At 44.3% G+C, this 25,566-nt stretch overlaps 1 protein-coding gene across 5 annotated transcripts in view; it reads left to right on the top strand.

The window, feature by feature from the left end:
• Nucleotides 1-25,566, top strand: part of ADAM12 (ADAM metallopeptidase domain 12) — a 381,920-nt gene that overhangs the window by 246,474 nt on the left and 109,880 nt on the right. For all 5 annotated transcript variants that reach the window (XM_049854705.1, XM_049854708.1, XM_049854704.1 and 2 more), the window contains exons 5-6: nt 9,229-9,305; nt 22,724-22,910. In XM_049854705.1, coding sequence (XP_049710662.1) covers nt 9,229-9,305; nt 22,724-22,910 — 264 coding nt within the window. The remainder of the gene's footprint in view (nt 1-9,228; nt 9,306-22,723; nt 22,911-25,566) is intronic.

Here is a 25,566-nt window from a genome sequence, read left to right as displayed (position 1 = left end):
ACACACTAGCACAGTCACACTCATGCACTCACAAGACTCACATACACACACAGTCACAATCGTGCACTCACACAGACTCGCATACACATGCTCACACAGTCACACATGCACTTACAGACTCACACACATGTTCACACTCACCCACACACTCAGTCTCACTCATACACACACATTCACACTCGTGTTCACACACAGTCACACTCAGTGCACTCACAGACTCATACACATGCTTACATTCACACTCATGTAGTCACATAGACTCACATGTTCAAACTCGCAATGCAAACACGTAACACATTCATACATATTTCCATGTGCACACACACTCATGCATACACACATATTCACAATATACACATTCACTTATACACTCCATCACATGCTCACACCCATATTCACAAACACGCACACCCATGTTCACACTCATGCACACTCACATATTCACAGCATACAAACACACCCACTCACACATGCTCACACACATATTTGTACTCACACAAGCTCAGTCATGCATGCACACTCACATATTCACACCCATACACATTCACACTCACACAAACATTCACAGTATACACACTCACCTGTACACTCATTCACACATGCTCACACATAGTTGTACTCACACAAGGTCATTCATGCATACACACACATTCACACTCACACCAACACATATATTCACAGTATACACACTCATCCATATACTCACACACATATTCGTACTCACACAAGCTCAGCCATGCATGCACACACACACTCATGTGTTCACACACACACGTGTGCACGCCCAACCCTTCACACCCACTCTCCTGCCCTCCCTATCTGCAGGTTTCTCGCTGTGTCTGGATATGACTTCGCTGTCCTGCACTCCCGGAGAGATACTACAGTGAGGTGCTGTGGGACTCAGAAAAGCCTTCTGTCTATGTTTGGATCATAGGTGGTACCTCTGCCTCTTGAAGAGAGAGACAGAGGCCTGAGGGCATGTGTCAGAGCCACGCGGTGTGGAGGGAGGCCATCCGGCCTGCAGTCGGGGCCCTGGATTTTAATTTCTGTCTTGCCTTTCGTCAGCTCTGTGATCCTGGGCAAGCTGCATGACTGTTCAGGCCTCAGTTTCCACATCTGTTCGTGAAAGAGTTGGCTAAAAGAGGAGGGTTGGCCTGAGAGGGCCCAAAGTGTGCTTCCAGCTAGAACATTCGGTGACTCAGCACTTGTGAATCAAGGTAGCCTGGCATGTGGCAAATGGGGTGAGAGGTCTGGGACCTACAAAATTCCCAAGGAAAACAAAAAACCCACAAGCACTGAAAATAATTTTAGTTTGGCACACCCCCTACAGCCTTCTGATAGCAATCCTTTTAAACCTGAAGTTTAGGCCACTTTTGTTACCAGTGTAGCCTGTAAGATTCCTTTCTTTTGATCCCATTGATAGTTGGGTAATGGAATTTTGATTTTCCTTCCCGCATGGCATACTGTTGAGGGCTGCAGATTTTCAGGGTCAAGAGTTCTTGACCCATCTCCCTCTTACCCACTAGTGTGTCTGATTGGTCGTATTAAACAGAAGGAACGTTTCTTTTCCTGGAGCGAGGAAATGCGTTAGGTTAAATAATAAGTATATAAAATACATGGTTAGAGGTTTTGTGAAGGGAAGGATGTAATTTTGTGGTTATGCGTGTTGGGGACTATTTTCTACGTTATGTTTTGTTGGTAGAAATAGAATGTATTGGATCAGCAGAATGAGCAAACATGACTCCTGGGAGGAGAACGTCCCAGGTCTTGGGAGGTGCGAATGTGATAAAAAGAAAGAGATTGTCTGGCTTCGAGACTCTTCAGGCCATCAGATGGAGAAAAGGGGTTGCAGTTTGAGAAAGTTTGTACAGAGGGTGGAGCCCCTGGGTGGTACAAACGGTTAACGCACTCAGCTGCTAACCCAAAGGTCAGAGGTTCGAATTCACCCAGAGGCTTCTTAGAAGAAAGACCTGGTGATCTAGTTATGAAAACCAGCCATTGAGAACCCTACAGAACATATCTCTACTCTGCAATACGGCGCCTTTGTCAGCCACGGTCAACCTGGCGGCAGCTGATTGTGCCGAGGGTGTTGGTACAGTCCTGTGACGAGGGCCAACACTGTGGTCGATGGGGCCAGTAGGCCCTGGGGCATGGACTCGCCCTTGAGCTTGGGGGATGTCTGCTGCGACCATCACTGACATGGCCACATCCAGACCCAGTAGGCCGTGTGTGGGAGTAAGTCCACATGGCGTTTGTGCAATTCCTGCTTCTGAGCAGCGGAGCGTGGGGGCGTCCTGGCCTCAGATGGGGGACTGCTGGGATATTGATGCTACCTGCCTTGTCCCCCCACCTCTGCCACCACGAGTGAGTGTCCTACATCCACACACAGAGTAAACAGTTGCTGTCCAGTTAACTCCAACTCATGGCGACTCCATGTGTGTCCGAGCAGAACTGTGCTCCATAAGGTTTTCAACGGCTGGTTTGTTCGAAAGTAGATGACCAGGCCTTTCAAGGCACCTCTGTGTGGACTCGAGCCTCCAACCTTTAGATCAGCAGCCGAGCGCATTAACCATTTCCACCGCCCAGGGAGGATAACAGGGCATTTCCTCTACCTCCATGAACCAGTTTCCCAGCAAATTATATGGCACATGGCGCCAGAAGTATGTCTTCATGATTTGCAAATGTATCTGTGTGATGACTTCCTGAGTTATAAAAACTAAATCACATTCGTTTCAACATGGAGTGAATCATCTTTATTGAAGAAGTAAAATCTCACGAAATCATAATTATCCTGCATAATCTGGAATATGGGGTTCTAGTAATTATGCTTAGTAATCCAGGAAATTTATCACTGTCAGGAGTGAGCAATGAGCTTGTTAGTCGGATGTCTGAAGATAAACTGAAACACAGTTTTAGAGCTCATAAATAAGTTGTTAACTCTGGTCGTGATTTAAGAGAAGTGGATTGTTGACTTTAAGGAACAGTTTGTGAACACGCAAATCCCTCCCCCTCCCATTTGATAAGCAATACTTCAGCCAAGTTGTTGAGCTGGAAATTAATTTTATAGTAATTTGTTCTCAGCTCATGCTTTAATGAGCTTATATTGCTGGGAATTTAATTTGAAAGTACTTTTGATAAATCATCTATTAAAAAATGAGATTGAGAATAAATGAGTTTGAAACTTCAGAGGTCAGCAATTAAGATGGTTGTCACCATGTGCTTTTTTAAGGTTTTAGCCAGTATTTTGCCATCTACAGCAACATTGCACATTTCTATAAGTAGAGGGATATTCTGTAACATATGGGACGCTCGGAAATCTGGAACAGTCAAGAACCGCTATGTCTGGTTACCCCAGGTAGCCTAAGCTATGACATCAGCCAATTGTCTTTTCAGTTTCAAAATGTCTTTTAGCACTGACACAGCCATACCCACCGTGTGCCCTGGACTGAACCCCTACCCCCACCCCGTGCAGCAGGAGTCTGGGGAGAGGACCTCTGTGTGCCCTGGGGCATCATGACCCAACTGTATGGTCCTCTCATGTTTAGAAAATTGCTACTGTGTCTCCTGTATGTACCTGACCAAGGAATTATCTAGAGAGCCTTTCAAAATTTATTTCACACAGAGGCTGAGGAGGCGAGCAGGCAGCAAGGCCTGCCCTCACCAATAGCCTGGGTGTGCGGTGGATGTGGCTAGCTGGGCAATGTTTCCGCCCCACCCACCTCCGTGCATCTTCCCTGAAGCCATGTGATCATTGAGGAGCACAGCCTCACCAGAGGAGGAGGAGAAGGCCTTGAGCGCAGCACTTCTGACTTGAGTCTTCCAGCTGAGCAGAGCCCCGGCCCTCTCATTGCACCCTGCCCTGCACACACTTCCCTTTCCCTCCTGTGAAATTCCCTCCCCTGCCTTTGCTGCTGGGCTCCTAGCCAACCTGCTCCTCAACGTTGTGTGGAAGGTCCAAACAAAAGGCCTTAAGACTTTCATTTTTTGCAGGTGATATGATCAGCAAGATAGAAAATTCAAGATATGCTACAAACTTATAAACTGCTAAGAAGGTCCAACAAGAGGGTCTGAAGCAGGATCAACTTTTTTAAAAACCAAAATCTTTTCCTTTAACTAACAACATGTATAAGATGCCATAGAAAAAAAGATTGTATTCGTGATATCAGCCAACCTACACAATAGCTAGGCATAAACAAACCTAACGAAAGGTTTCCAATAGCCACATTAAAAAAAAAAAAAAAACAACTCTATAATACTAAGCCAAAGGACATACAAAAAACCTTATTAGAGAAACCTACTGTATACATGAGTAGGAAAACTTTTTATTGTAAAAACACAAATTCTTTCCAAACTGACCTATACATTCAGTGGAGTCCCAGCTGAAATCTCAACGGGCTATTACGGAGCTTAACAATTTGATTCTAAAATTCAGCTAGAAGGAAAAATAGGCAATAGTAGCCTAGAAACTTGAAAAAAATAACAACAAAAGAATACTTGTTGTCACCAAGGGTACCAAGACAATTCAGTGAGGGGAAAAGAATAGTCTTTTCAACAAATGGTATTGGGACAACTGGATGTCCACATGCAAAAAATGAAGTTAGACCCCCTACCTCACACCATATACAAAAATGAACTCACAGTGGATCAAAGACATAAATATAAGAGCTAAGACTATAAAACTTAGAAGAAAACACAGGAGTAACTCCTCATGGCCTTCTATTAGGCAATGGTCTCTTAGGAATAACACCAAAAGCACAAGCAACTAAAGAAAAAGAAAGATTGGACTTCATCAAAATTTAAAACTCTTATGTTTCAAAAGACATTATGAAGAAATCAAAAAGGCACGCTGTGACAACCACATGACATCAGTGTGGAGGCCAAGTATAGCCTCCTGAAGCTCTTGAAGCTGCTCACTCCCACCTACCCCCACAGCCAGCACACACCTGTCTTTTAGAGTCTGCTGAAAATAGCTCTTTAACCCCTGCCTGCCTCCCCTCTCACCACAGCAGTCAGACACAAGACCTCCGCCCCTAACTGGAGCCTCTGGGTGTAGTAGACACAGGAGGGTGTTTGGTACCAAGCAGACCTGCCTTTCAATCCCAGCTCTTCCCCTTTAGTACCTATACTCCCTTACATAACACGTTTAAAAGGAGCCCTCCAAGTAGACACATGAGACTACGTGGGTAGCACCTGTGTGGAAGGGAGATGAGAAGGCAGAGGGGGACAGGAGCTGACTGAATGGACATGGGGAATACAGGGTAGAGAAAAGGAGTGTGCTGTCTCATTAGGGGGAGAGCAACTAGGAGTACATAACCAAAAACCCATTGCCATCGAGTCGATTCCGACTCATAGCAACCCTATAGGACAGAGTACAATTGCCCCATCGAGTTTCCAAGGAGTGCCTGGTGGATTCAAACTGCCAACCTTTTGGTTAGCAGCTGTAGCACTTAACCACTCTGGTACGAGGGTTTCCAAAGTGTATATAAATTTTTGTATGAGAGACTGACTTGATTTGTAAACTTTCACTTAAAGCACAATAAGAAAAAAAGAAAAAGGAGCCCTCATGGTTCAGTGGTTAAGCACTTACCTAACTGAAAGGTTGACGGTTCAAACCCACCACATGGTTCCATGGGAGAGAAGACTTAGCAATTTGCTCCTGTAGAGATTACAGCCTAGAAAACACTATGGGGAAGTTCTACTGTGTCACAGTGAGTCGACATCAACTCCTTGGCACCTAGCAACAAAGCATTTAAAATCTCTCCTCAGTGTATTCACTTTTAAATGGAGACAGTAAATATTACAGAGTCATGTAAGGTTTATGGAGAGGAGCATGTCCCTTAGGCCATTACAAAGAGAAGCTACAAAATCAAGATCCAAGTAAAAAGTTTTGAGTATAGAGTTTATAGTGTAGAATACTTGGGAGGTCCACTGAAATAAAATTGATGAAAAAACAAGAAAAAAAAGACAACCCACAGAATGGGATAAAGTGTTTGCAAATCATGCATTTGATACAGGCTTAGTATCCAAGCTATATAAATAATTCCTGTAACTCAAACAACCCAATTAAACAATGGGCAAAGGATTTTAAAAGATATTTCTCCAGAGAAGTTATACAAATGGCCAAAAAGCACATGAAAAGATGTACAATATAATTAGGCATTAGTGAAATGAAAATCAAAACCCCAGAGTAACATACCACCGAAATGGCTGTAATCAAACGGTCAGACTGTATCAAGTGTGGGCTAGCATGTGGAGGGATTGGAACCCTTATCCATTGCTGGTGGGCGTGTCAAATGGCACAGCTATTTTGGAAAACAGTTTGGCAGTTCCTCAAAAAATGATACAGTTAACATATGACCCCATAATTCCACTCTTAGGTATATGCCTAAGAGAACTGAAAACCTATGCCCACGCAAAAACCTATGTACGCATGTTCATAGCAGCATTGTTCTCAATACCTAGAAGGTGGAAACAGCCTAGATGACCACCCACTGATGAACGGATAAACAAAATGTGGTGTATCCATGCAATGGAATGTTATTTAGCAATAAAAAGGAGTGAAGTACTGATACATGCTACAACATGGATGCATCCTGAAAACATGATGCCAAATGAAAGAAGCCAAATGCAAATAGCTACATATTGTATGCTTCTCCTTATGTGAAATGTCCAGAATAGTCAAATCCATAGAAACAGCAGGTTAGCAGTTGCTGGGGGCTGAGGGGAGAGGAAAATGAGAAGTGACTGCTAATGGGTACAGGGTTCTTTTGGGGTGATGAAAATGTTTTGAAATTAGATAGTGGTGATGGCTGTAAGACACTGAATATACTAAAAACCACTGAATTGTACACTTAAAATTTTTTATAATGTATGAATTCAGCCTCCATAAAAAAGAGAACTTGCTCTGATATCAAATGTAGTTTAGAACAATAGTAATTAAAACCGAGTCACATTGGCATAGCAGTGGGCAAATGGAAGATTGTCTCAGGGAAGTTGTACCAAGAGTAAACATGGAGTCACACACATAAGTGGGTATTTGGTATGTGGTGAGGTAGCATTTCAAACTAGTGAGAAAAGAACAAATGGTGGCAGAACAGTTAGCTGCTAATTTGAGGGGAAAGTTAGATTCCAACCTCACTCCCCCACAGAAATAAATTCCAGGTAGATTAAGGAGCTAATTATAAGAGTACTAGAAGCATTAGAAGAAAATAAAGAACATATGTATAACCTTGAAGAAAGTCTCCTTCTTAAGTAATACAAAAAATGCAGAGGGAAAGAATGATAAAATTGACTTTATGAAAATTAAAATTTTCCATGCAACAAAAGACATTGTTGTTAGGTGCCGTTGAGTCAGTTCCGATTCACAGTGACCCCATGTACAACAGAACAAAACACTGCCTGGTCGTGCCCCATACCCACAATCGTTATGCTTGAGCCCACTGTTACAACCACTGTGTCAATCCATCTTGTCAAGGGTCTTCTTTCTCACTGACCCTCTACCTTACCAAGCATGATGTCCTTCTTCAAGGACTGATCCCTCCTGACAACATGTCCAAAGTATGTAAGATGCAGTCTCGCCATCCTTGCTTCTAAGGAGCATTCTGGTTGCACTTCTTCAGCACAGGTTTGTTAGCCCTTTTTGCAGTCCATGGTATATTCAATACTCTTCGCCAACACCACAATTCAAAGGTGTCAGTTCTTCTGTCTTATTTCTTGTCCAGCTTTCGCAAGCATAGGATGCAATTGGAAATACCATGGCTTGGGTCAGGTGCACCTTAGTCTTCAAGGTGACATCTTTGCTTTTCAATACTTTAAAGAGGTCTTTTACATCATAGGCAAAGTTAAAAGACACTTCCTATAAAGCAAGAGCCCCTGGGTGGTACAAATGGTTAAGTGCTCAACTGCTAACTGAAAGGCTAGAAGTTTGAGTCCACCCAGAGGTGCCTTGGAAGAAAGACCTGGTAATCTGCTTCTGAAAAATTAGCCATTGAAAACCCTGTGGAGCACAGTTCTACTCTGACAGCCGTGGGTCAGAGCTGCCTCTGACTGGTTATGTCCAGAGTACAGAAAAGAACTCCTAAATCAACACGAAAACAGACCTGTAACAGCTCTCCCTGCAGCCCTCACGTCTCCTCCTTTTCCTGTCTTTCCAAATGATCCCAAAGTCTTGTCCTCGAATCAGTAACCCATAGATCATCTTAGCCCCACTCTCACGGCAGTGTCTGATGTCCTCGGTCACTCAATCCCACCTGGCCTTTCTTAGCAAAGTCAAGGTGATCTTTGGAATTTTGCCTTCTTTGGGTAGAACAACTGGACACCAGGCTCTGCTCTGAAGCAGGCAAGTCTCTGCTGTCGAGTGAAAGAGCCATGTGCTGAGGCGGTCACATGGGACAGGCTGAAACCTGAGTGCCCCCCTCCCTTTCCCCTTGGAAGGCACAGCCCTTTCCCTGCCGAGGCCCCACAGCCCTGTCTTGCCAGCCAGGCACTTCACTGGGACAGCCCCACAAGTCTTTGCTCAGTGATAACACTAACCTGGATTCCAGACAGAAACCTGTGTTAACTAAGGATGCATCCGCGCTGTCGTTCTTCTTTGCAGACAGCTACGTTACTAAAGAAACAGAGTACTGCAGCTTGTCACACAGGGGTTTGTCTTCCACTAGAAGTGCTCGGGGGCTTTGGGTACTAGAAGACCTTCCTGTTTTTCTTTCTGGCTGAAATAGACTTTGAACTCTCAGTTGGATAGTTCAGTGCCGTCTTGTTCCCCCTTCTCACTCCCCTTTCTCTCATCTGGTTCTCTGTTTTCATAAGCCATAGATTTAGGCCTCATTTTATTACATTTCACAGTGTGCTTAAATACCCCGTTTGGTTCCACATCTCATTACAAGAAACAATTTACATGAGGCCTGGGTGGTGATGGCAGCATGATTCGTCCTGCTGCAGGATTTTGTAAGGCCTTCTGCACTGGCCTCTGGTGGAGGGTTTTAGGGAGATCAGGTGGAACTGGGAGACGTTTTAAACCCCGTGTGATGACCTGTAAGCAAATCGGATGTTTCTGCCATAGACCCGGGCTGGGTCATGTTGAGCTTAGCATTGACCCTTAAGACTACTGGTTCAGTATTTCACACAAAAGGAAATCCTCCAGCTAAAGACAGGTGGGGGTGATTGTAGGCCGTTGTTTATTGTGAAAAGGGGATGCTGTCACTGAGCTGATTTTCTCCTCCCTTTTAGGGTCATTGTTACTACCATGGACATGTGCATGGTTATCCTGGATCGATGGTCAGTCTCAGCACTTGTTCTGGTCTCAGGTAAGCGACCATTCTGGTCTTAGGCCCCTTTCTTGTCCCATTCACGCTGAGAGGCTGGTAGGGCCCTGGGTGATACAAGCAGTTTGTGCTCGACTACTAACTTAAAGGTTGGTGGTTCAAACCCGCTCAACGACTCCACGGGAGAAAGGCCCGGTGACGTGCTTCCATAAAATTACAGCCAAGAAAACCCCATGAAGCAATTCCACTGTGTAACACAAGGGGTCGCCATGACTCGGACTCAACAGCAACAGGTTTGATTTTGATTTTCTAAAGAGAGCATGTGGTGGGGTCCCACAGCACAGGCACACCTCCCCATGGGCAAGATGGGGAAGTCTCTTGCTGAACAACACATCACACAGGAGCGCAGCTCAGCCAGGAGCTCAGTTTCTCTCTCACAGCTCCCATTCCGGCATGTTCTCTGGCTGGGAGGCTGCAAGCGGCTAAACTAGCTACAAGGGCAAACTGTCCAAGTCTCAGCCTCCCAAGGATTGAGAATCATCTTTCGTTTATGTGGCCATTAAAAAAAAAACACAACCAAATCCGTTGCTATCGAGTCGATTCCAACTCCTAGCAACCCTATGTGGCCCTCTAACTAAATCTCAGTGCTGTCAAGTCGATTCCAACTCATAACGACCCTACAGGACAGAGTAGAACTGCCCCTAATGTTTAGTAATTCCCAGTGTTAAAGGTAGGACATTAAGTATTAGCATTTAAGTTCCTCACTTGACAAAAACTATAAAGGGCCTCTGGTCATCAGGAAACAAAGGAACTAATTTAACAATTACCAAGGTGAGTTGAATGTAGGCTCGCATGGGTAGGGGCTTTCCCTAATGCACCCGGGGCACAGTGCAAGCAGCAGTTATCTTCCAGAGCTGGGCAGGGCAGGCCAAGCCCAGCATGTCGTCATAGCCCCTTCCTTCCAAATCACAGTGATTAACCATCAGCCGCCTCTGATGTGCGCCCCAGAAAAACCAGTTTGTCTGACCAAGTTCCAGCTGCTTCAGCTTTTCACTGGATTGATTGAGTCTGTGAACTAACAGCGTGCATCCTCCAGAGTCCTGGTTTTGCTCCAGCCCGTGGAGTGTGGTTCTGTGGGAGGGAGGAGAAAGAAGGGCCTGGGCGGGCAACAAGCCAGCTTGAGCTAGCAAGCAGGGTTCTTGTTCTGCGTTCTGCATGTCAGAGCCCCATACATGCAACACACATAGACAACACACACAACACAAGATGCACACACAACACATACAAATCCCATATACCACACACACATGAAACATACCCGTCACACACATCACACACACCAAAAAAACATAGAAATAGCACACACACCACACGCACAAAATAACACAGCATACACCCCACACATACACACATCCCACACATACATTCCACACACATATTTCTGCATATATATATATATATATATATATATATATATATTACTCTTTGAAAAGTACGTATATCAAAACACTGAGGTATTTTACTAATGAACTTTTCTGTAACGGTCTAATAGAGAACTTAACAATGTGGGTCTCTGTAAATAGATGTCTTACCCATTTGTGTGTATGCCTTTGAGATCTATGTTATTTAATACTGTTTGTATGTTATTGAAATATATGCTTACCCATCTTTATGATTTGTATATATAGAATGTACTCTTCTTTATTACTGTCCAAAGTGAAAGTCATTATCCATGTCTTGAATAAATTTGATTATTGAAATTTATTTTAATTAAATAATTAAAAAATTTGTTAAGGTAGCATCTAAAGTAAAAAAAATCATTGATAAGTGAAAAGTACTCACATCTCATTTGTGTAACACTGTCGAACTTTAAAGTTGTGCTAATCTGGTAAGCAAGTAGAGGTATCCAGTTGTTTGAACTTGCTTTTCTCCGGTTGTTCATGCATTCCGAAAAGGGTGAACTTTTGCCAGAAGAAGGATAAACAAGGGCTGGGAATACTCAGAAACAAATAGGCCTCCTTCACCAACATCCTCCCCGTGTGTCTGAAGATGTTTTCAGTCATCAGCACAGAGACCAGGCATAAATGGAGGCATTTGAGATCGGTCTGATAGTTTTAGGTGATCCTTTTAGAGACTGTCAAATTCTTGATGGCTAAAAAAAAAATAAAATAAAATAAAAATTTTGTTTTTTTTTTAAAGAGAAAAGCCACCACCTGTCTGTCAGTGTGTCACACTGTGATGGCTTGTGTGTTTGCTATGATATTAGAAGCTTTGCCACCAGTATTTCAAATACCAGCAAGGTCACCATGATGGACAGGTTTCAGCAGAGCTTCCAGACTGAGACAGATTAGGAAGGGGGGCCTGGTGATCTACTTCTGAAAATTGGCCAGTGAAAACCCTGTGGATTACAGCAGAATCTGGTCTGGCATAGTGCTGGAAGATGAGCCCTCTAGGCTGGGAGGCACTCAGAACGCACAGTGGCCCAACAGCGGACTTGAGCACACCGGCCATTGTGAAGATGGTACAGGATTGGGCAACTTTTCATTCTGTTGTACCTGGGGTGACCATGAGTCAGAGCTACTTGACGGCAGCTAACAACAACAAAGAGAAAAGGGATACCTCCAAGGGATTCCTAATATCTCCTTTTTATAATAAATAAAATGATTTATAAACCATTAAGTAGTTAAAAAAAAAAATGAAGGATGAGCTGCTGGGTACAGTATTCCCAGGGTAGTATTCAAATATGACTAATCTACCCTCTCTTCCTTGCGTGGGACATCCAGTCACAAATCCCTGTCCTTTTTCCTTTTTCCTGCTGCCACTCTCTTCAGTACATGTTGCCTAAACTCTTCCAGCCTCCAAGGACACAGACAGCCAAGGTTCCCGGTCCCTCGCCACACAGCAGGGTCAACCACACTGAGCCAATGCTGTAGCATGTCTGAGCCTCCGTGTCCATCTCCCGCCTCCAGCACCTGGAGGACGTTTCCTCCCTGTTACCTGACACAGACCCAGAATTTGGCAAAGAGGAATACTGAATACTGTAAAATACTTGTGGCCAGGGTTTCGGGAAAAGTCAGAGCGTGGGTGCTGTGTTGTCTGGGGTCGACCACCAACACTGAGGGGGAAACGGACTTGGGGATGCTGCGTGGGTATCACCCACTCCCTGCTGTGGTGTTCCTGAGGATTTTAACTTCCCAGATCTTCTTGGTGTTGTTGCAAAAGCAGCAGACCGTGCATCAACAGAGAAATTCCAGAGTTATGTAGTCAACTTTATGATCTCGCAAGGAGAGAATCAGACCAGAGAAAAAGCTGTGTTCGATCAACTGCTCGGAGACAGGAGAGTTGATGGAGACTGGAAATAGAGAAAAAAATGGAACAGTAGTAGCACCAGCCTGGTGGACTTGGAGCAAGAAAATAGGGATTAAAAATTATGTTCACAGTGGTGTGCTCCAAAAACACATTAAGATCTAGGAATGTGGAAGAAGGCTCGAGCATCCCAGGGGACACATTAATTAGAGCCCAGCAGATTACAGTTCTGCAGAGAAATGCAGAGACAGAACATCCTGCATTGCTTCAAATAGGCTTGATCAAAGATGAGCAGGCAAGGACAAAGTCTGTCCTGGGATGGAGACGAGAGGAGGGAACCAACAAGTCATCCTTCATCATTTGAAGGATGAAGATAAGAAGAGAGAAAAGCAGATCCTAGTGGAAAGGGGACTTGAAGAGGAAGCAGCCCTTTAGTGGGGGAAATGAAGTGTGACGTGGAAAATGGGTTGTAAAAACGAGCTCAGCTGTGGAGTTTATCCTGACTTTGAAATAACTCCAAGTCAAATGTAAAGTTCAGGCCATAGTTAATTTCCTGCCATCTTATGTGTCTCCCTGGAGCCCTGGTGGCACAGTGGTTAAGAGCTCAGCTGCTAACGAAAAGGTCAGCGGTTCAAATCCACCAGCAGCTCCTTGGAAACCCTATGGGGCAGATCTGTGCTGTCCTGTAGGGTTGCTGTGAGTCAGAATCGACTCAACGGCAGCAGGTTTGGTTTTTGGGTTTGTGTGTCTCCCCAAAGTGCTCACACCCGAGTTAGTACAGACTGGGTGCGGCTTTCGTGATTACCCGGTGCTGTTGTGAGTGGAACTGTGTCCCGAAGAAAGATACGGTGAAGTCCTAACCCCTGCACAACCCAGTGAGACCACGGTTGATAAAATAAGGCTCTTCTTAGCAGATGTTATTGGTTAAGACGTCCTGGAATAGTGTGGGTCCCAGTCCTAATGCCTTCTGAGTGGCTTCTTATCAAAGGACAGACACAGAAACACAGTCACCCACAGGGGAAGACAGATGACATGTGGAGAAATATCTACAAGGCAAGGAACGCCAAGGATTGCTGGGAGCTGGCAGACGCCTTTCAACTCGCTCCAGTAACCTTAGGCCTCTCTCCCTTGGTTTCCTCATTAGTAAAATGGGCTCATGATACCTGCTGTGCAGGATTGCTGTAAACAGTGGAGAAGATAATACATTCAAGACCCTGGCTCATGGGGAGAGGGGAAGAGAGGGAGTGACTCCTCATGGCCATGGGGTTTCTTTTTGGGGATATAAAAAAAATGTTCTGGAATTTGATAGCAGTGATTATTGCATAACTCTGGGGATATTCTAAAAGCCACTGAAGTGTACACTTTTACAGGATGAATTGAATAGCATGCAGATTTTATCTCAATAAAGCTGTTATAAAAATAGGAGCCTGCTCAGGTGGTCTTTATCATACGTCATGTTGTTAGGTGCTGTCAAGTTGACTCAGACTCACAGCGACCGCATGTACAACAGAATGAAACACTGCCCACTCCTGCGCCATCCTCACAATCATTGTTATGCTTGAGCCCGTTGTTGCAGCCACTATGTCAGTCCATCTCATTGAGGGTCTTCCTCTTTTTCTTATTTTTTTATTGTCCTTTAGATGAAGGCTTGCAGAACAAACTGGCTTCTCATTGAACGGTACACATATTGTTTTATGATATTGGTTAACAACCCCACATGTCAGCACTTTCCCCTTCTCAGCCTTGTGTTTCCTATTACCAGCTTTCCTGTTCCGTGCTGCCTTCTACTCCTTGCCCCTGGGCTGGTGTGTCTTTTTTGTCTCATTTTGTCTTATGGGCCTGTCTAATCTTTCGTTGAAGGGCGAACCTAAGGAGTGACTTCATTAGTGAGCTAAAAGCGTGTAGAGGGCCATACTCTTGGGGTTTCTCAGGTCTCTGTGAGACCAGTAAGTCTGGTCTTTTTTTGTGACTTAGAATTTTGGTCTACATTTTTCTCCAGGACTGTCAATGACCCTCTATTGTGATCCCTGTCAGAGCAATCAGTGGTGGTAGCTGGGCACCATCTAGTTGTACTGGACTCAGTCTGGTGGAGGCTGTGGTAGGTTGTGGTCCATTAGCCCTTTGGACTAATCTTTCCCTTGTATCTTTAGTTTTCTTCATTCTCCCTTGCTCCCGAAGGGGTGAGATCAGTGGAGTATCTCAGATGGCCGCTCACAGGCTTTTAAAAAGTCTTCCTATTTTTCGCTGACCCTCTGCCAAGCATGATTATCCTTTTCCAGGGAGTGGTCCCTCCTGATAACATGTCCAAAGTACGTGAGATAAAGTCTTACCATTCTCACTTCTGATGAGCACTCCAGTTGTACTTCTTTGAAGACAGATTTATTCTTCCTTTTGGCAGTCCGTGGTATATTCAATATTCTTCACCAACACCGTAATTCAAAGGCATCAATTCTTCTTCGGTGATACTGGAAGATTTGTCAATGGTATTTCAAATAGCAGCAGGGTTACCCTTGGTAGACCGGTTTCAGTGGAGCCTCCAGACTAAGACAGACTAGAAAGAAGGACCTGGTAGTCTACTTCTGAAAAAACTAGCCAGTGAAAACCTAATAAATAGCAGTGGAACATCATACATTGTAGTTGCTGTTATTATTAATGTACCAATAACAACTGTTCAAGAAAAATCATTTCTAATAGTTTACCATTTTCCTGTTTTGTCATGTCTTCCCACCCTGGTTATGAGTTACGTCTGATACAGGAAGCACAGGTGAGATGTCTCAGTGTGTTCTGTGGGAGCTAGCCCTGTGCTTTGCACATACTAAAAAATACATTAAAAAAGAGAAAAAACAGTTGCCATCGAGTTGATTCCAACTCACGGCAATCCCGTGTGTGTCAGGGTAGATCTGTGCTCCGTAGAGTTTTCAGTGGCTGGTTTTTGGAAGTAGATGACCAAACCTTTCTTCTGAGGTGCCTCTGGGTGGACTTGAATCTCCAGCCTTTCAGTTAGCAGCATGGGTGTTAGCCATTTGTACCACTCAGAGGCTCCTTTGCACCTAGTAGGGGGGTAGTATATTTGTTGTGATTATACATGGGTAGTTCACATGGAAATTATTCACTCAAAATATGCCCTCTGGTGCTTATGTGTTTACTAGTACAGCTGGCTTTACTATTTATCGAACACATAAATGGGGTAGGATATTACTTTTTTAGTTATCTAGTGCTGCTATAACAGAAATAGCACTAGTGCATGGCTTTAACAAACAGAAACTTATTTCCTCACAGTTTAGGAGGTTAGAAGTCCAAATTCAGAGCGCCAGCTCTAGGGGAAGGCTTTCTCTCTCTGTCGGCTCTCAGGGAAGGAAGGTCTTTGTCCCTTTAGCTTGTTTCCTGGTTCCTTGGAGATCTCCATTTGGCTTGGCATCTCTCTTTCCCCATCTCTACCTCCTAGCTTGTTTGTTTAATCTCTTTTATATCTCACAAGAGATTGACTCAAGACACATCCTGTTCTAATCCTGTCTTATGAACATAACAAAGATGGCCTGTTTCCAAATGGAATTATAACCACAGGCACAGAGGTTAGGATTTACAACACAGATTTCTGGGGCCACAGTTCAATCCATATCACCCCTGAACTCCTCTAAAAAAGGACTGAGATTAAATTTCACACCAACTGCATTTCCAGCTCAGGATTGGCAGCAAGGTGGTGAGACCAGAAAATTAAATTAGCAGCTGAACACGGATCCAGCCAGGATAACTCCTATTTTCTAATTATTACCTTATAACAGGTAGTCAACATCTGAGCACCAAAATCGCCTGCTTGCCTGGAGTAGTGAGAAAAGCCGTGAGAAGAAGAGCAGCGTTAGTGCCTGATACACCATTGCATCAGAGATGAAAAAATGAATTTTAAGATGGACAAAAACGTATCTTGAGGAAATACAGGTCTCCTGAGTTTTCACTTGGAAAGTTAACAAAATCAACTTAAAAATTCAATACATTCCCCTTCCATTCTGAAAAACAGTAGGATTTTAAGGTTAGGCTGCTCTCCCAGTTTCTTAGGTACTGCTGTAACAGAAACACCGCAAGTGGGTGGCTTTAATGAATGGGAATTCCTTTTCTCACAGTTCAGGAGGCTAGAAGCCTGAATTCAGGGCACCGGCCCTAGGGAAAGGCTCTCTCTCTGTCAGCCCTGGAGGAAGCTTCTGGCCTTTTCTGTAGCCCAGCGTTCCTCAGTTCCTTGGCAGTCTCCACGTGGCGTCTGTCTTCCCCCATGTGTGCTGGCTTCAGTGCCTGATCAGCTGTTTTTATATCTCAGGGGTGGTTAGGTTTAAGACACTGATATGGCCTTATTAACATAAAAAGAAAACCCTACTCCCAAAAGAATTACATCCACAGGTATACGGGTTAGGATTTCAACATGTATTTTGGGGGGCGGACACCATTCAATCAATAACAGCTGCCAGTTTTCAACGCGGCAGCTCCACATTGTTCTAGGCCCCTTGGCCGTCTCAAAACGGCATTATGAGGGGAGGCAGACAAGCTTGGGGTTGAGAAGCCCACCCTTGGACACACAGGTCCGGGTTGGGTCCCACTTCCTCCAGGAGCCACTTTGGCACTAGGGATAGTGGCTGGAGCTGCAGCTGTATGAGGGTCAGTTAGGTGATAAATGTGGCAGGCACAGCCCAGAGCCCAGGTCCTAGGAAGACTGCAATATTGGTGAGTCCCAGCCACCACCTCTGCCCCTCCATTCCTCACGCCCAACTCACTGCCTCAGAAACTGGCCTCGGCTACCACCACCACCATCCTTGGCGGCTGGTCCAGTGTCTGCTCCATCTCCTTGTCTCCCGCTAGAAGAGGAGGTACCCAGAGCCTCTGTCTTGCCCAGGCCAGAGGAGGTTATCTTCAGCCTTTCTCCTCCAGCTCTACCAAGGGGAAAAGAACCTATGTTCAAAGTCCTCTGTATTTAAATTCTATACTCTTGAGATACTTGCAACTTCAAGTGTATAACAAAACATCTTTGGCACTCAGCTCAAAACAAATTGCATTTGCTTATCTAACTCAAGACCAGTAAGGGCTATGAAAATGAGAAGATCAAAATTGTATATCTCAGAAACTCTGAATCCCTCAGCTTTGGGTCCACTGTTGTTTCCAGCAATCTCTAGGGCTAAATGATTAATTATACCCAAGACAATCCAAAGCAATTATTTAATTAAGCTGTATTACAGGCTGCCAATTTTGTGGAGCCCAGGGAAGGCCTTCACCCCGGTTTCTCAACATCTGGCCTTTGGATGACTTCAAAGATAAAAGGAGATAGGAAAACATTTTTATGACTAAGTAATGATTTCTAGAAAATTTCCATTAAGTAGAAAAACGTTTTCAGTAATTTGCTTCTCATGATTAGAACTTGGTGACATGTTTTACTGTAAGGGTTCAGCTTGTTTAAATCCAATGCAAAATAGAAAATGTTGCAATGCAAAATGAGATATTGGTGCCATTTCCTTTTTAGGGCAGTTTTCTAGCTCCCCTGTATATTCTCTTCACGTGTGTTCGTTTTCTGCTCTTCCTTTACCAGTTTTCTTTTTTTAAGTTTTGTTTCTTAAGATTTTTAAGGTCAGCTTTAACGAGCAAAATCCTATTACCCATTCTGAGCTTAAAAATTTAAGTTTTATTTCATAAAGCACTTCTCAAGGAAAGAGATACAAGCCCTCCTCACCCTGACCCCTACCCAGATTGATGACCAAAGTCAAGTTTCTGTGTGTTCTTGGAGAGGTATCCAGACACCAGTGTGTGTTTGGTTGTTTGTTTTTTGTTTGTTTGTTTTGGGGGGAACAAGAGAATAGCTACATTTAATGACTTTAAATCAGTCTTTGGGAATTGAAAATAAGTTACTCCAAGCCACACGGACTCCCCCAACTCTGGACAGTTGAGTGTTCTGACTGTTGGTAGGCACAGCTTAGCTCTTGAATACTTGCTATTGCACACGTCTTGGTGCTCTCTTCTCGATTAAGGTGCAAGTATCTTGAGGACATGGCCTTTCTGTGACTCTCACCACCTCTAATGCCATAGAAAACACAGGATGACTGAAGTAAACCAGTTGAATAATAATGAATTGATTAGTGTATATTTGCTCACCAGTTGTGATCAAAATAAATTTTTGACTAAATCAAATGACACATTGTATTGGGCAAATCTGCTGCAAAAGATCTCTTTAAAGTGCTAAAAAGCAAAGATACCACTTCTAAGTACTAAGGTGCGCCAGACCAAGCCTTGGTATTTTCAGTTGCCTCATATGCATGCGAGAGCTGGACAATGAATAAGGAAGACCAAAGAACTGATGTCCTTTGAATTATGGTGTTGGTGGAGAATATTGAATATACCATGGACTGCCAGAAGAATGAACAAATCTGTCATGGAATAAGTACAGCCAGAATGCTCCTTAGAAGCAAGAATGGCAAGACTACATCTCACATACTTTGGACTTGTTACCAGGAGGAATCAGTCCCTGGAGAAGGACATCATACTTGGTAAAGTAGAGGGTCAGTGAAAAAGAAGATGACCCTCAACAAGATTGATCAACACAGTGGCTGCAACAATGAGCTCAAGCATAACAACAACTGTGGAGATGGCACAGGACCGGGCAGTGTTTTTGTTCTTTTGTACATTGGGTTGCTATGAGTCGGAACCGACTCGACGGCACCTAACAACAATTCAAACATCTTCATCCCATACCATTTGAGGACTTAAATACTGTTGTTATGTTACAATATAAGAATGGTTACATTGTCACCAATACAGGCCATCAATAAGCACAGGCTGAGTGAATAACTGGGCAGATGAATACTAACGCATGACGTAGGGACACCTCACCAAGTCCCTCATTTGGAAACAGGCTCAGATTGTCTGAGAAAAACTGATGGACCCAACATTATCAGCTTTTTCTTAGGGATTAAGATATACTCAAACCCTTGGGTTGATGCCATGTGAATTATGTGTTAGAACTGATGGCCTAAACCTGGAGTCCAGGGACCTCCCCGAATTGTCAGCAGAATTGTATGGAGGTGTGAATTATTCTGGGGAGAATCTACAGACGTTAGGAGACACTATGTTAGAGGTGTCTGTTTACAGTAAGATGAATTTTGCATGAAAATCTTGAGCGTTACTATAGCGGGGGGATTGTGATCACCTTGCTAAAGAGTGGAAGGTGCTGGGTGTGTGGGAACCCAGCTTACAGTTTCCCAAATTGCCAGTTCTCCAAAGAAAATCTTTCCTTCAACTTTAGAAAGAGCTTTTAAATTAAAGCAGTTTATTGCCCCACATTGGAAAAGAGAGAAACAGGAAGGCACACAGAGGCCAGCACCCCATCACTTGGAGGAAGTTTATCCCCTTAGGTAATGTTGCTCCTTTCTAGGGGACGAGACACAGCGTCAGCTCTGTCCTGCTCCAGAGCACCAGACAAGTGTAGGAGTCCATGGCTTATGCCACCTACTGCCTCTCCAAGTTAGAACATACAGCAAATTTGTTCCATTAAAAAAAAAAAAAAAATGTGTACATATATTCCCAAACCTAAATATCAGCTCAAAGAGTCTTTCTTAGTTATCATTATTGCCATAAGTATATCCCCTTTTATTAATGCTGTCTCTCATATTAGAGAGACACAAATGGACAGTATTCCTACAAGGAGACACGTCTAACAAAGGATTGTTGTAGGTGTTGCTGTTAGCTGCCATCAAGCCTGCTCTGACTCACAGCAACCCCATCCATGTACAACAGAACAAAACGTTGCCCGGTCCTGTGCCATCCTCATGATTGTTGGTCTGCTCACATCCATTGTTGGGGCCACTGTGTATTTTGAGCGCCTTCCAGCACTATATCAGACAATGTTCTGTTGTGATCCATAGGGTTTTCATTGGCTAATTCTCAGAAATAGATCACCAGGCCTATCTTAGTCTGGAAGCTCTGCTGAAACCTGTTCTACCATGCATGACCTGCTGGTGTTTGAAATACTGGTGGCATAGCTTCCAGCATCATAGCAATGCACGAGTCACCATAGCATGACACACTGACAAAGACGGGGGGTGAGGAGTGGATTGAGCAAAGTGTAGGACCTTCATGGAATGGCCAGACTTTGGAATACACATCTTAGCAGAAGATCAGTTCAGGTGTCTGTCCTCATTAATAATAGAGTTACTGTGGTTTGAGCAGTGACTTATGACATCACAGGTCTGAAAGTTTTAACTGGATGACATAGCAACCTTGAGAATTAGGTACTAGTATCCTCATTTTGGAAACCCTTGTGGTGTAGTGGCTAAGTGTTATGGCTGCTAACCAAAGAGGCAGCAGTTCGAATCTGCCAGGCGCTCCTGGGAAACTCTTTGGGGCAGTTTTACTCTGTCCTGCAGGGTCGCTATGGGTCGGAATTGACTCTACAGCAATGGGTTTGGTTTTTTTTTTTTAAGCCTCATTTTACAGGTGAAGGAGCCGAGTCTCAAAGGGAATGAGGAGCCTGGTCAAGGTCACACAGCTAGCAAGTGGCAGAGCTGCCAGACTCCAGAGGCCACTTTCTCAGACATGCTCCTGGGGTGTCTCCCAGTGATGTTCTTCTCTCGTAAAGAGCTGTCCACCCTTAGCCAAAGCAGAACCAGAGGCCAGACCTCAGCCTCTAGGAAGCAGTTCTGATGCTTGTGAGCTGACTTCGGGCCCGTTATGGACATGCCATCCACAAATAAGTAAAACACACAAAAGCTAACTTTGTAGCCTTATATTGGGAGTCCCGGGGTGGTGCAAATGGGAACGTACTCGGCTGCAGACCAAAAGGTCAGAGGTTTAAGTCTGCCCCGAGGTGCCTCGAAGAAGGACCTGGTGATCTACGTCCCCCAATCAGCAATGAAAACCCCGTGGAGCACACTTCTACTCTGACACACGTGGGGGCGCCGTGAGTAGGAGTCGATGTGCCAGTGGCGATGGCACTGGGGCGGGGGCCGGGGGGGTATCCTTATACCAGAATCGCTTCGAGTCTCAAAGCTAAGTGTTTGGAAAATAGGGCTAATCAGGATGCATAATTTAGATCCGGAATTAACCTTTTTTTTTTTTTTTTTTGGACTTCTGAATGGTGTCTGCTAATTCCGATGTAGTTATTTTCAAAGCAGATGAAGTATCTTTTCTTTCAACTCTTCTTCCTGGCAATATGTCTTTAGAAAGTTAAAAAAAAAAAGGAGAAATACAGTCTATTCTCTACCATAAGATGTTTCAAACAAAAAAGTTCTTAGACTTGCTTTTCAAAAGATTTGCAAAATGGATCTGCAAAAATGCCCTTTCTGATTAAAACCTGAGGCTATAAATAGATTGGTAATCTAATTTCATTCTCTCACTAAGAACTATGTCTTACATGAGGGAAAGAGTAGTCCAAAGGCCTAATGGACCACATCTCCCACAGCCTCCACCAGTCTGAGGCCAGTACAACACGGTGGTGCCCAGCACCTACCACCACCGACTACTCTGACAGTGATCACAATAGAGGGTCCTGGACAGAGCTGGAGAAAAATGTAGAACAAAATTCTAACTCACAAAAAAAGACCAGACTTACTGGTCTGACGGAGACTAGAGAAACCTGGAGAGTATGGCCCCTGTACACCCTTTTAGCTCAGTAATGAAGTTACTCCTGAGGTCAAAATCACCTTTAGCCAAAGATTTAAAAAACTTGATTCTGACTCTTAGGGATTCTATAGGACAGAGTATAGAACTGCCTCATAGAGTTTCCGAGGAATGCCTGGTAGATTCGAACTGCCAACCTTTTGGTTAGCAGCCATAACTCTTAACCACTATGCCACCAGGGTTTCCAGTCAAAGATTAGACAGGCCTATAAAACAGAACAAGACTAAATGGTCACACCAGCTCAGGGGCAAGGACAGGAAGGCAGGAGGGGACAGGAAAGCTGGTAATAGGGAACCCAGGGTCAAGAAGGGGAGAGTGTTGACACATCATGGGGTTGGCAACCAATGTCACAAAATGTGTATTAAGTTGTTCAGTGAGAAACTAATTTGCTCTGTAAACCTTCATCTAAAGTACAATTAAAAAAAAAAAAAAAAAACTGTGTCTTAGCCGTAAACAAGAAGCTGCTCTTAAAAAGTTATGTTTTTTCCTTATTTTTTTTTTTTCACTAGGGGACTTATTACGTTTGAAAATAAAACCTATATCTTAGAACCGATGAAAAATACAACCAATAGATACAAACTCTACCCAGCGGAGAGCCTGAAGGGCATCCTGGGATCTTGTGGATTGCATCGGAACGCCTCGGGCCTCATGGCGGATAACTTGCTCCGGCCACCCTCCCCGACGCGGGCAAACAGGGTAGGAGGAAACCCAATTTCATGTTTCTGGGAAGTTGGGGCTCAAGCTGTGGCCACCCAGTGCTGGGACATCTGGGGAAATTTTGCCACCTGCATGCACACTATGTCTGGGTGACGGAAGCCCCCAGTTGGTCTGGGAGCGATTGGTATCATGTGGGCAGAGCATGGCCAAATACTGAAACCTCCATTGTTTGTATTGCAATTGCTGGCCTATGACTCGTTCAGATATGCTGGGTAAAGCCACACATAGGCGGGGTCAAAGGACGACAACATTCGCCATTTGTTAAATCTTTAATGAAAACCTACTGCGAGCCTAGATCCAGGGGTGGGTCCACCATGGTGGCCAAGACTAGAATGGACCCTGCCACTCTCACTCAGCCCTTGTTCCCCTGGGGGGTAAGACAGTATAGAGATTTCTTCATTAACAAGTCACTTTTACAGTTAGGGTCCTCATTCTAATTGGCAGAAAATTCCTAGTCTTTGCCCATGTGTTTGCCTGGGGGTGAGCTGAGTCTGTCCATGTGGGGTTGCTGAGAGTCTTGGTGACCCCAGGCCCGTGCTGTGACTGCTGTCCTGCTCCCCTCTGGGGACTGCCCAACTAGGCAGTTTTCTGCTTCCTACCCCACGTCTTCTGCTACGGGAAAGAGTAATTGTCTAACGAAGTCTGAGCTACCATTGTTTAATGGAGTCCTTCCTGCTTAGTAGACAGAAACATAGGTGTCCAGACGCTTCTTGTGAAACATCCTGTAACTTCTGCAAATGGCTGCTCAGGGCTACACAGAGCTCAGCAGAGTATAATAGCAAAGAGCATCTTCCTTCCTGATGTCTGATTTGTTGTTGTTGTTGTTGTGTGCTATCAAGTCAGTTCCAACTCACGGTGACCTCATGTGACAGGGTAGAACCACCCCATAGGGTTTCCAAGGCTGTAATCTTTACAGAAGCAGACTGCCCCATCTTTTTTCCATGGAGCTGCCTGTGGGTTCAAACCACCAACCTTTCGGTTAGCAGCTGAGTGCTTAACCACTGTACCACCAGGGCTCCTTGGTGTTTGACTTAGAGGCCCTGAATTAAAATGAGTGATTCCAGATAGGAAATTGTTCACCATTTCCTGATTCTTCATCTCTGGCTTCTCTGCTCCTCTCTTGACAAGGAATCAAGAAAATTTGTGGGTAGGGTTTCCCTTGTGCTTACAGATGACTGTCTGCATACGTGTTCTTCAAGGTTGCCATTGGCATGTTTTGTCTTTCCTAACGGTAATTTGAGTATATCCGTGCCTAATGGTCAGCCTCTCATGAATATTGTTCCTCTTGGTTCATTCCAAATCATTGGGCTATCCTAAATGATTTCTTTTGATCCTTAAAATCTCCCTCTCAAGCTTCTAATAGATGTGTGTTCCCCTAAACCGTTCTTACCTACTCTACACCTTGCCAGAACTTTTTATTTTAATTTCACCTTCATTCTTTCCGTCTGCGTATTCCGCCTGAGTGATCCCAGCTCCCTCTGTTCTGTTCTGTGTGTCTTACTTACCTAGTGCCGCTATAAAAAGGGGCTGGCTCTAAACAACAGAACTTCTTTTCGCATAGTTTTAGAGGCTGAAAGTCCAAATCAGGGTCTCAGCCGTGCTGACTCCCTCGTTGTCAGGAGCCCAGGCATTCCTGAATTCTTTGGCTTGTAGACAGGACCCTCACATGGTGTCTGTCATCTCCAGCATGTGCTCACCTTTGTGTCTAATCTGCTGTTTTTGTAACACAGAAGTGATTACCATATTTTGTGCAAATAATGTGTGCCTTCGACATTTGTTTGCTAACCACGCCCTCTCCCCCCATGAGGTATTTTCATAAACCTGTTGTGCAGATTTTTTCACAGCCACATGTAAAAAAAAAATAGCATAGTGGCACTTAAAAAATACCTCATGGGGGGCCGGCTTGGTTGGCAAACATAGAAGGCTTGTTATCTATGTAAAAAACACTGTAGACTTAGGACACACTCTACCCTGATATGGCCTATTAACATAACAAAGAAAATCCTTCTTCTAAACAGGATTACATCAACAACTGTAGGCTTAGAATCCAACACATATTTCAGGGAGACAATCCCTAACAGTGTGTTCCCAAGATTTCTGTGGCAGGTGCTCGTGACCTTTTTTTCTTTTTCTGCCCCATCCCACAAGAGGAGCATGCACATACCCATCAGGTACTGTGACTCATTTTGACATGGTGCTTGCTGGGGGAGTCTGTAAGGAGCCCTCATGGTGCAGCGGTTAAGCTCTGACCAAGAGGTCAGCTGTTCAAACCCACCTGTGGCTCCTTGGGAGAAAGATGTGGCAGCCTGCTTCCCTAAAGATTAAAAAAAAAAAGATTACAGTCTTGGAAACCCAATAGGGCAGTTCTACTCTGTTTTATAGGGTCACTGTGAGTCAGAATTGACTTGACGGTAACGGGGTGAGGGGAGTCTGTCTCCAAATCCCAGACAGCAGGACATAACTTGGAAGATACCTCCTCCCCAGTGCGGGAGGTTTTGACATCCTGCTTTCTCCCCCCACACATATGAGAGTCGGTGATTTCAGAGTGAAATTACAAAGACCAGGATCTGTGGACCCACCACGTGCTTATTTTACTCTTCAAACACTTTGATTTCAGACCTAGGATAAGATGTGA

This window comes from Elephas maximus, chromosome 16 (assembly GCF_024166365.1).
Source record: "Elephas maximus indicus isolate mEleMax1 chromosome 16, mEleMax1 primary haplotype, whole genome shotgun sequence".
In the NCBI taxonomy this organism is placed as follows: Eukaryota; Metazoa; Chordata; class Mammalia; order Proboscidea; family Elephantidae; genus Elephas; species Elephas maximus.
The sequence above is the reverse complement of the archived record's forward strand: the minus strand, read 5'-3'. Positions and strand labels throughout refer to the sequence as shown.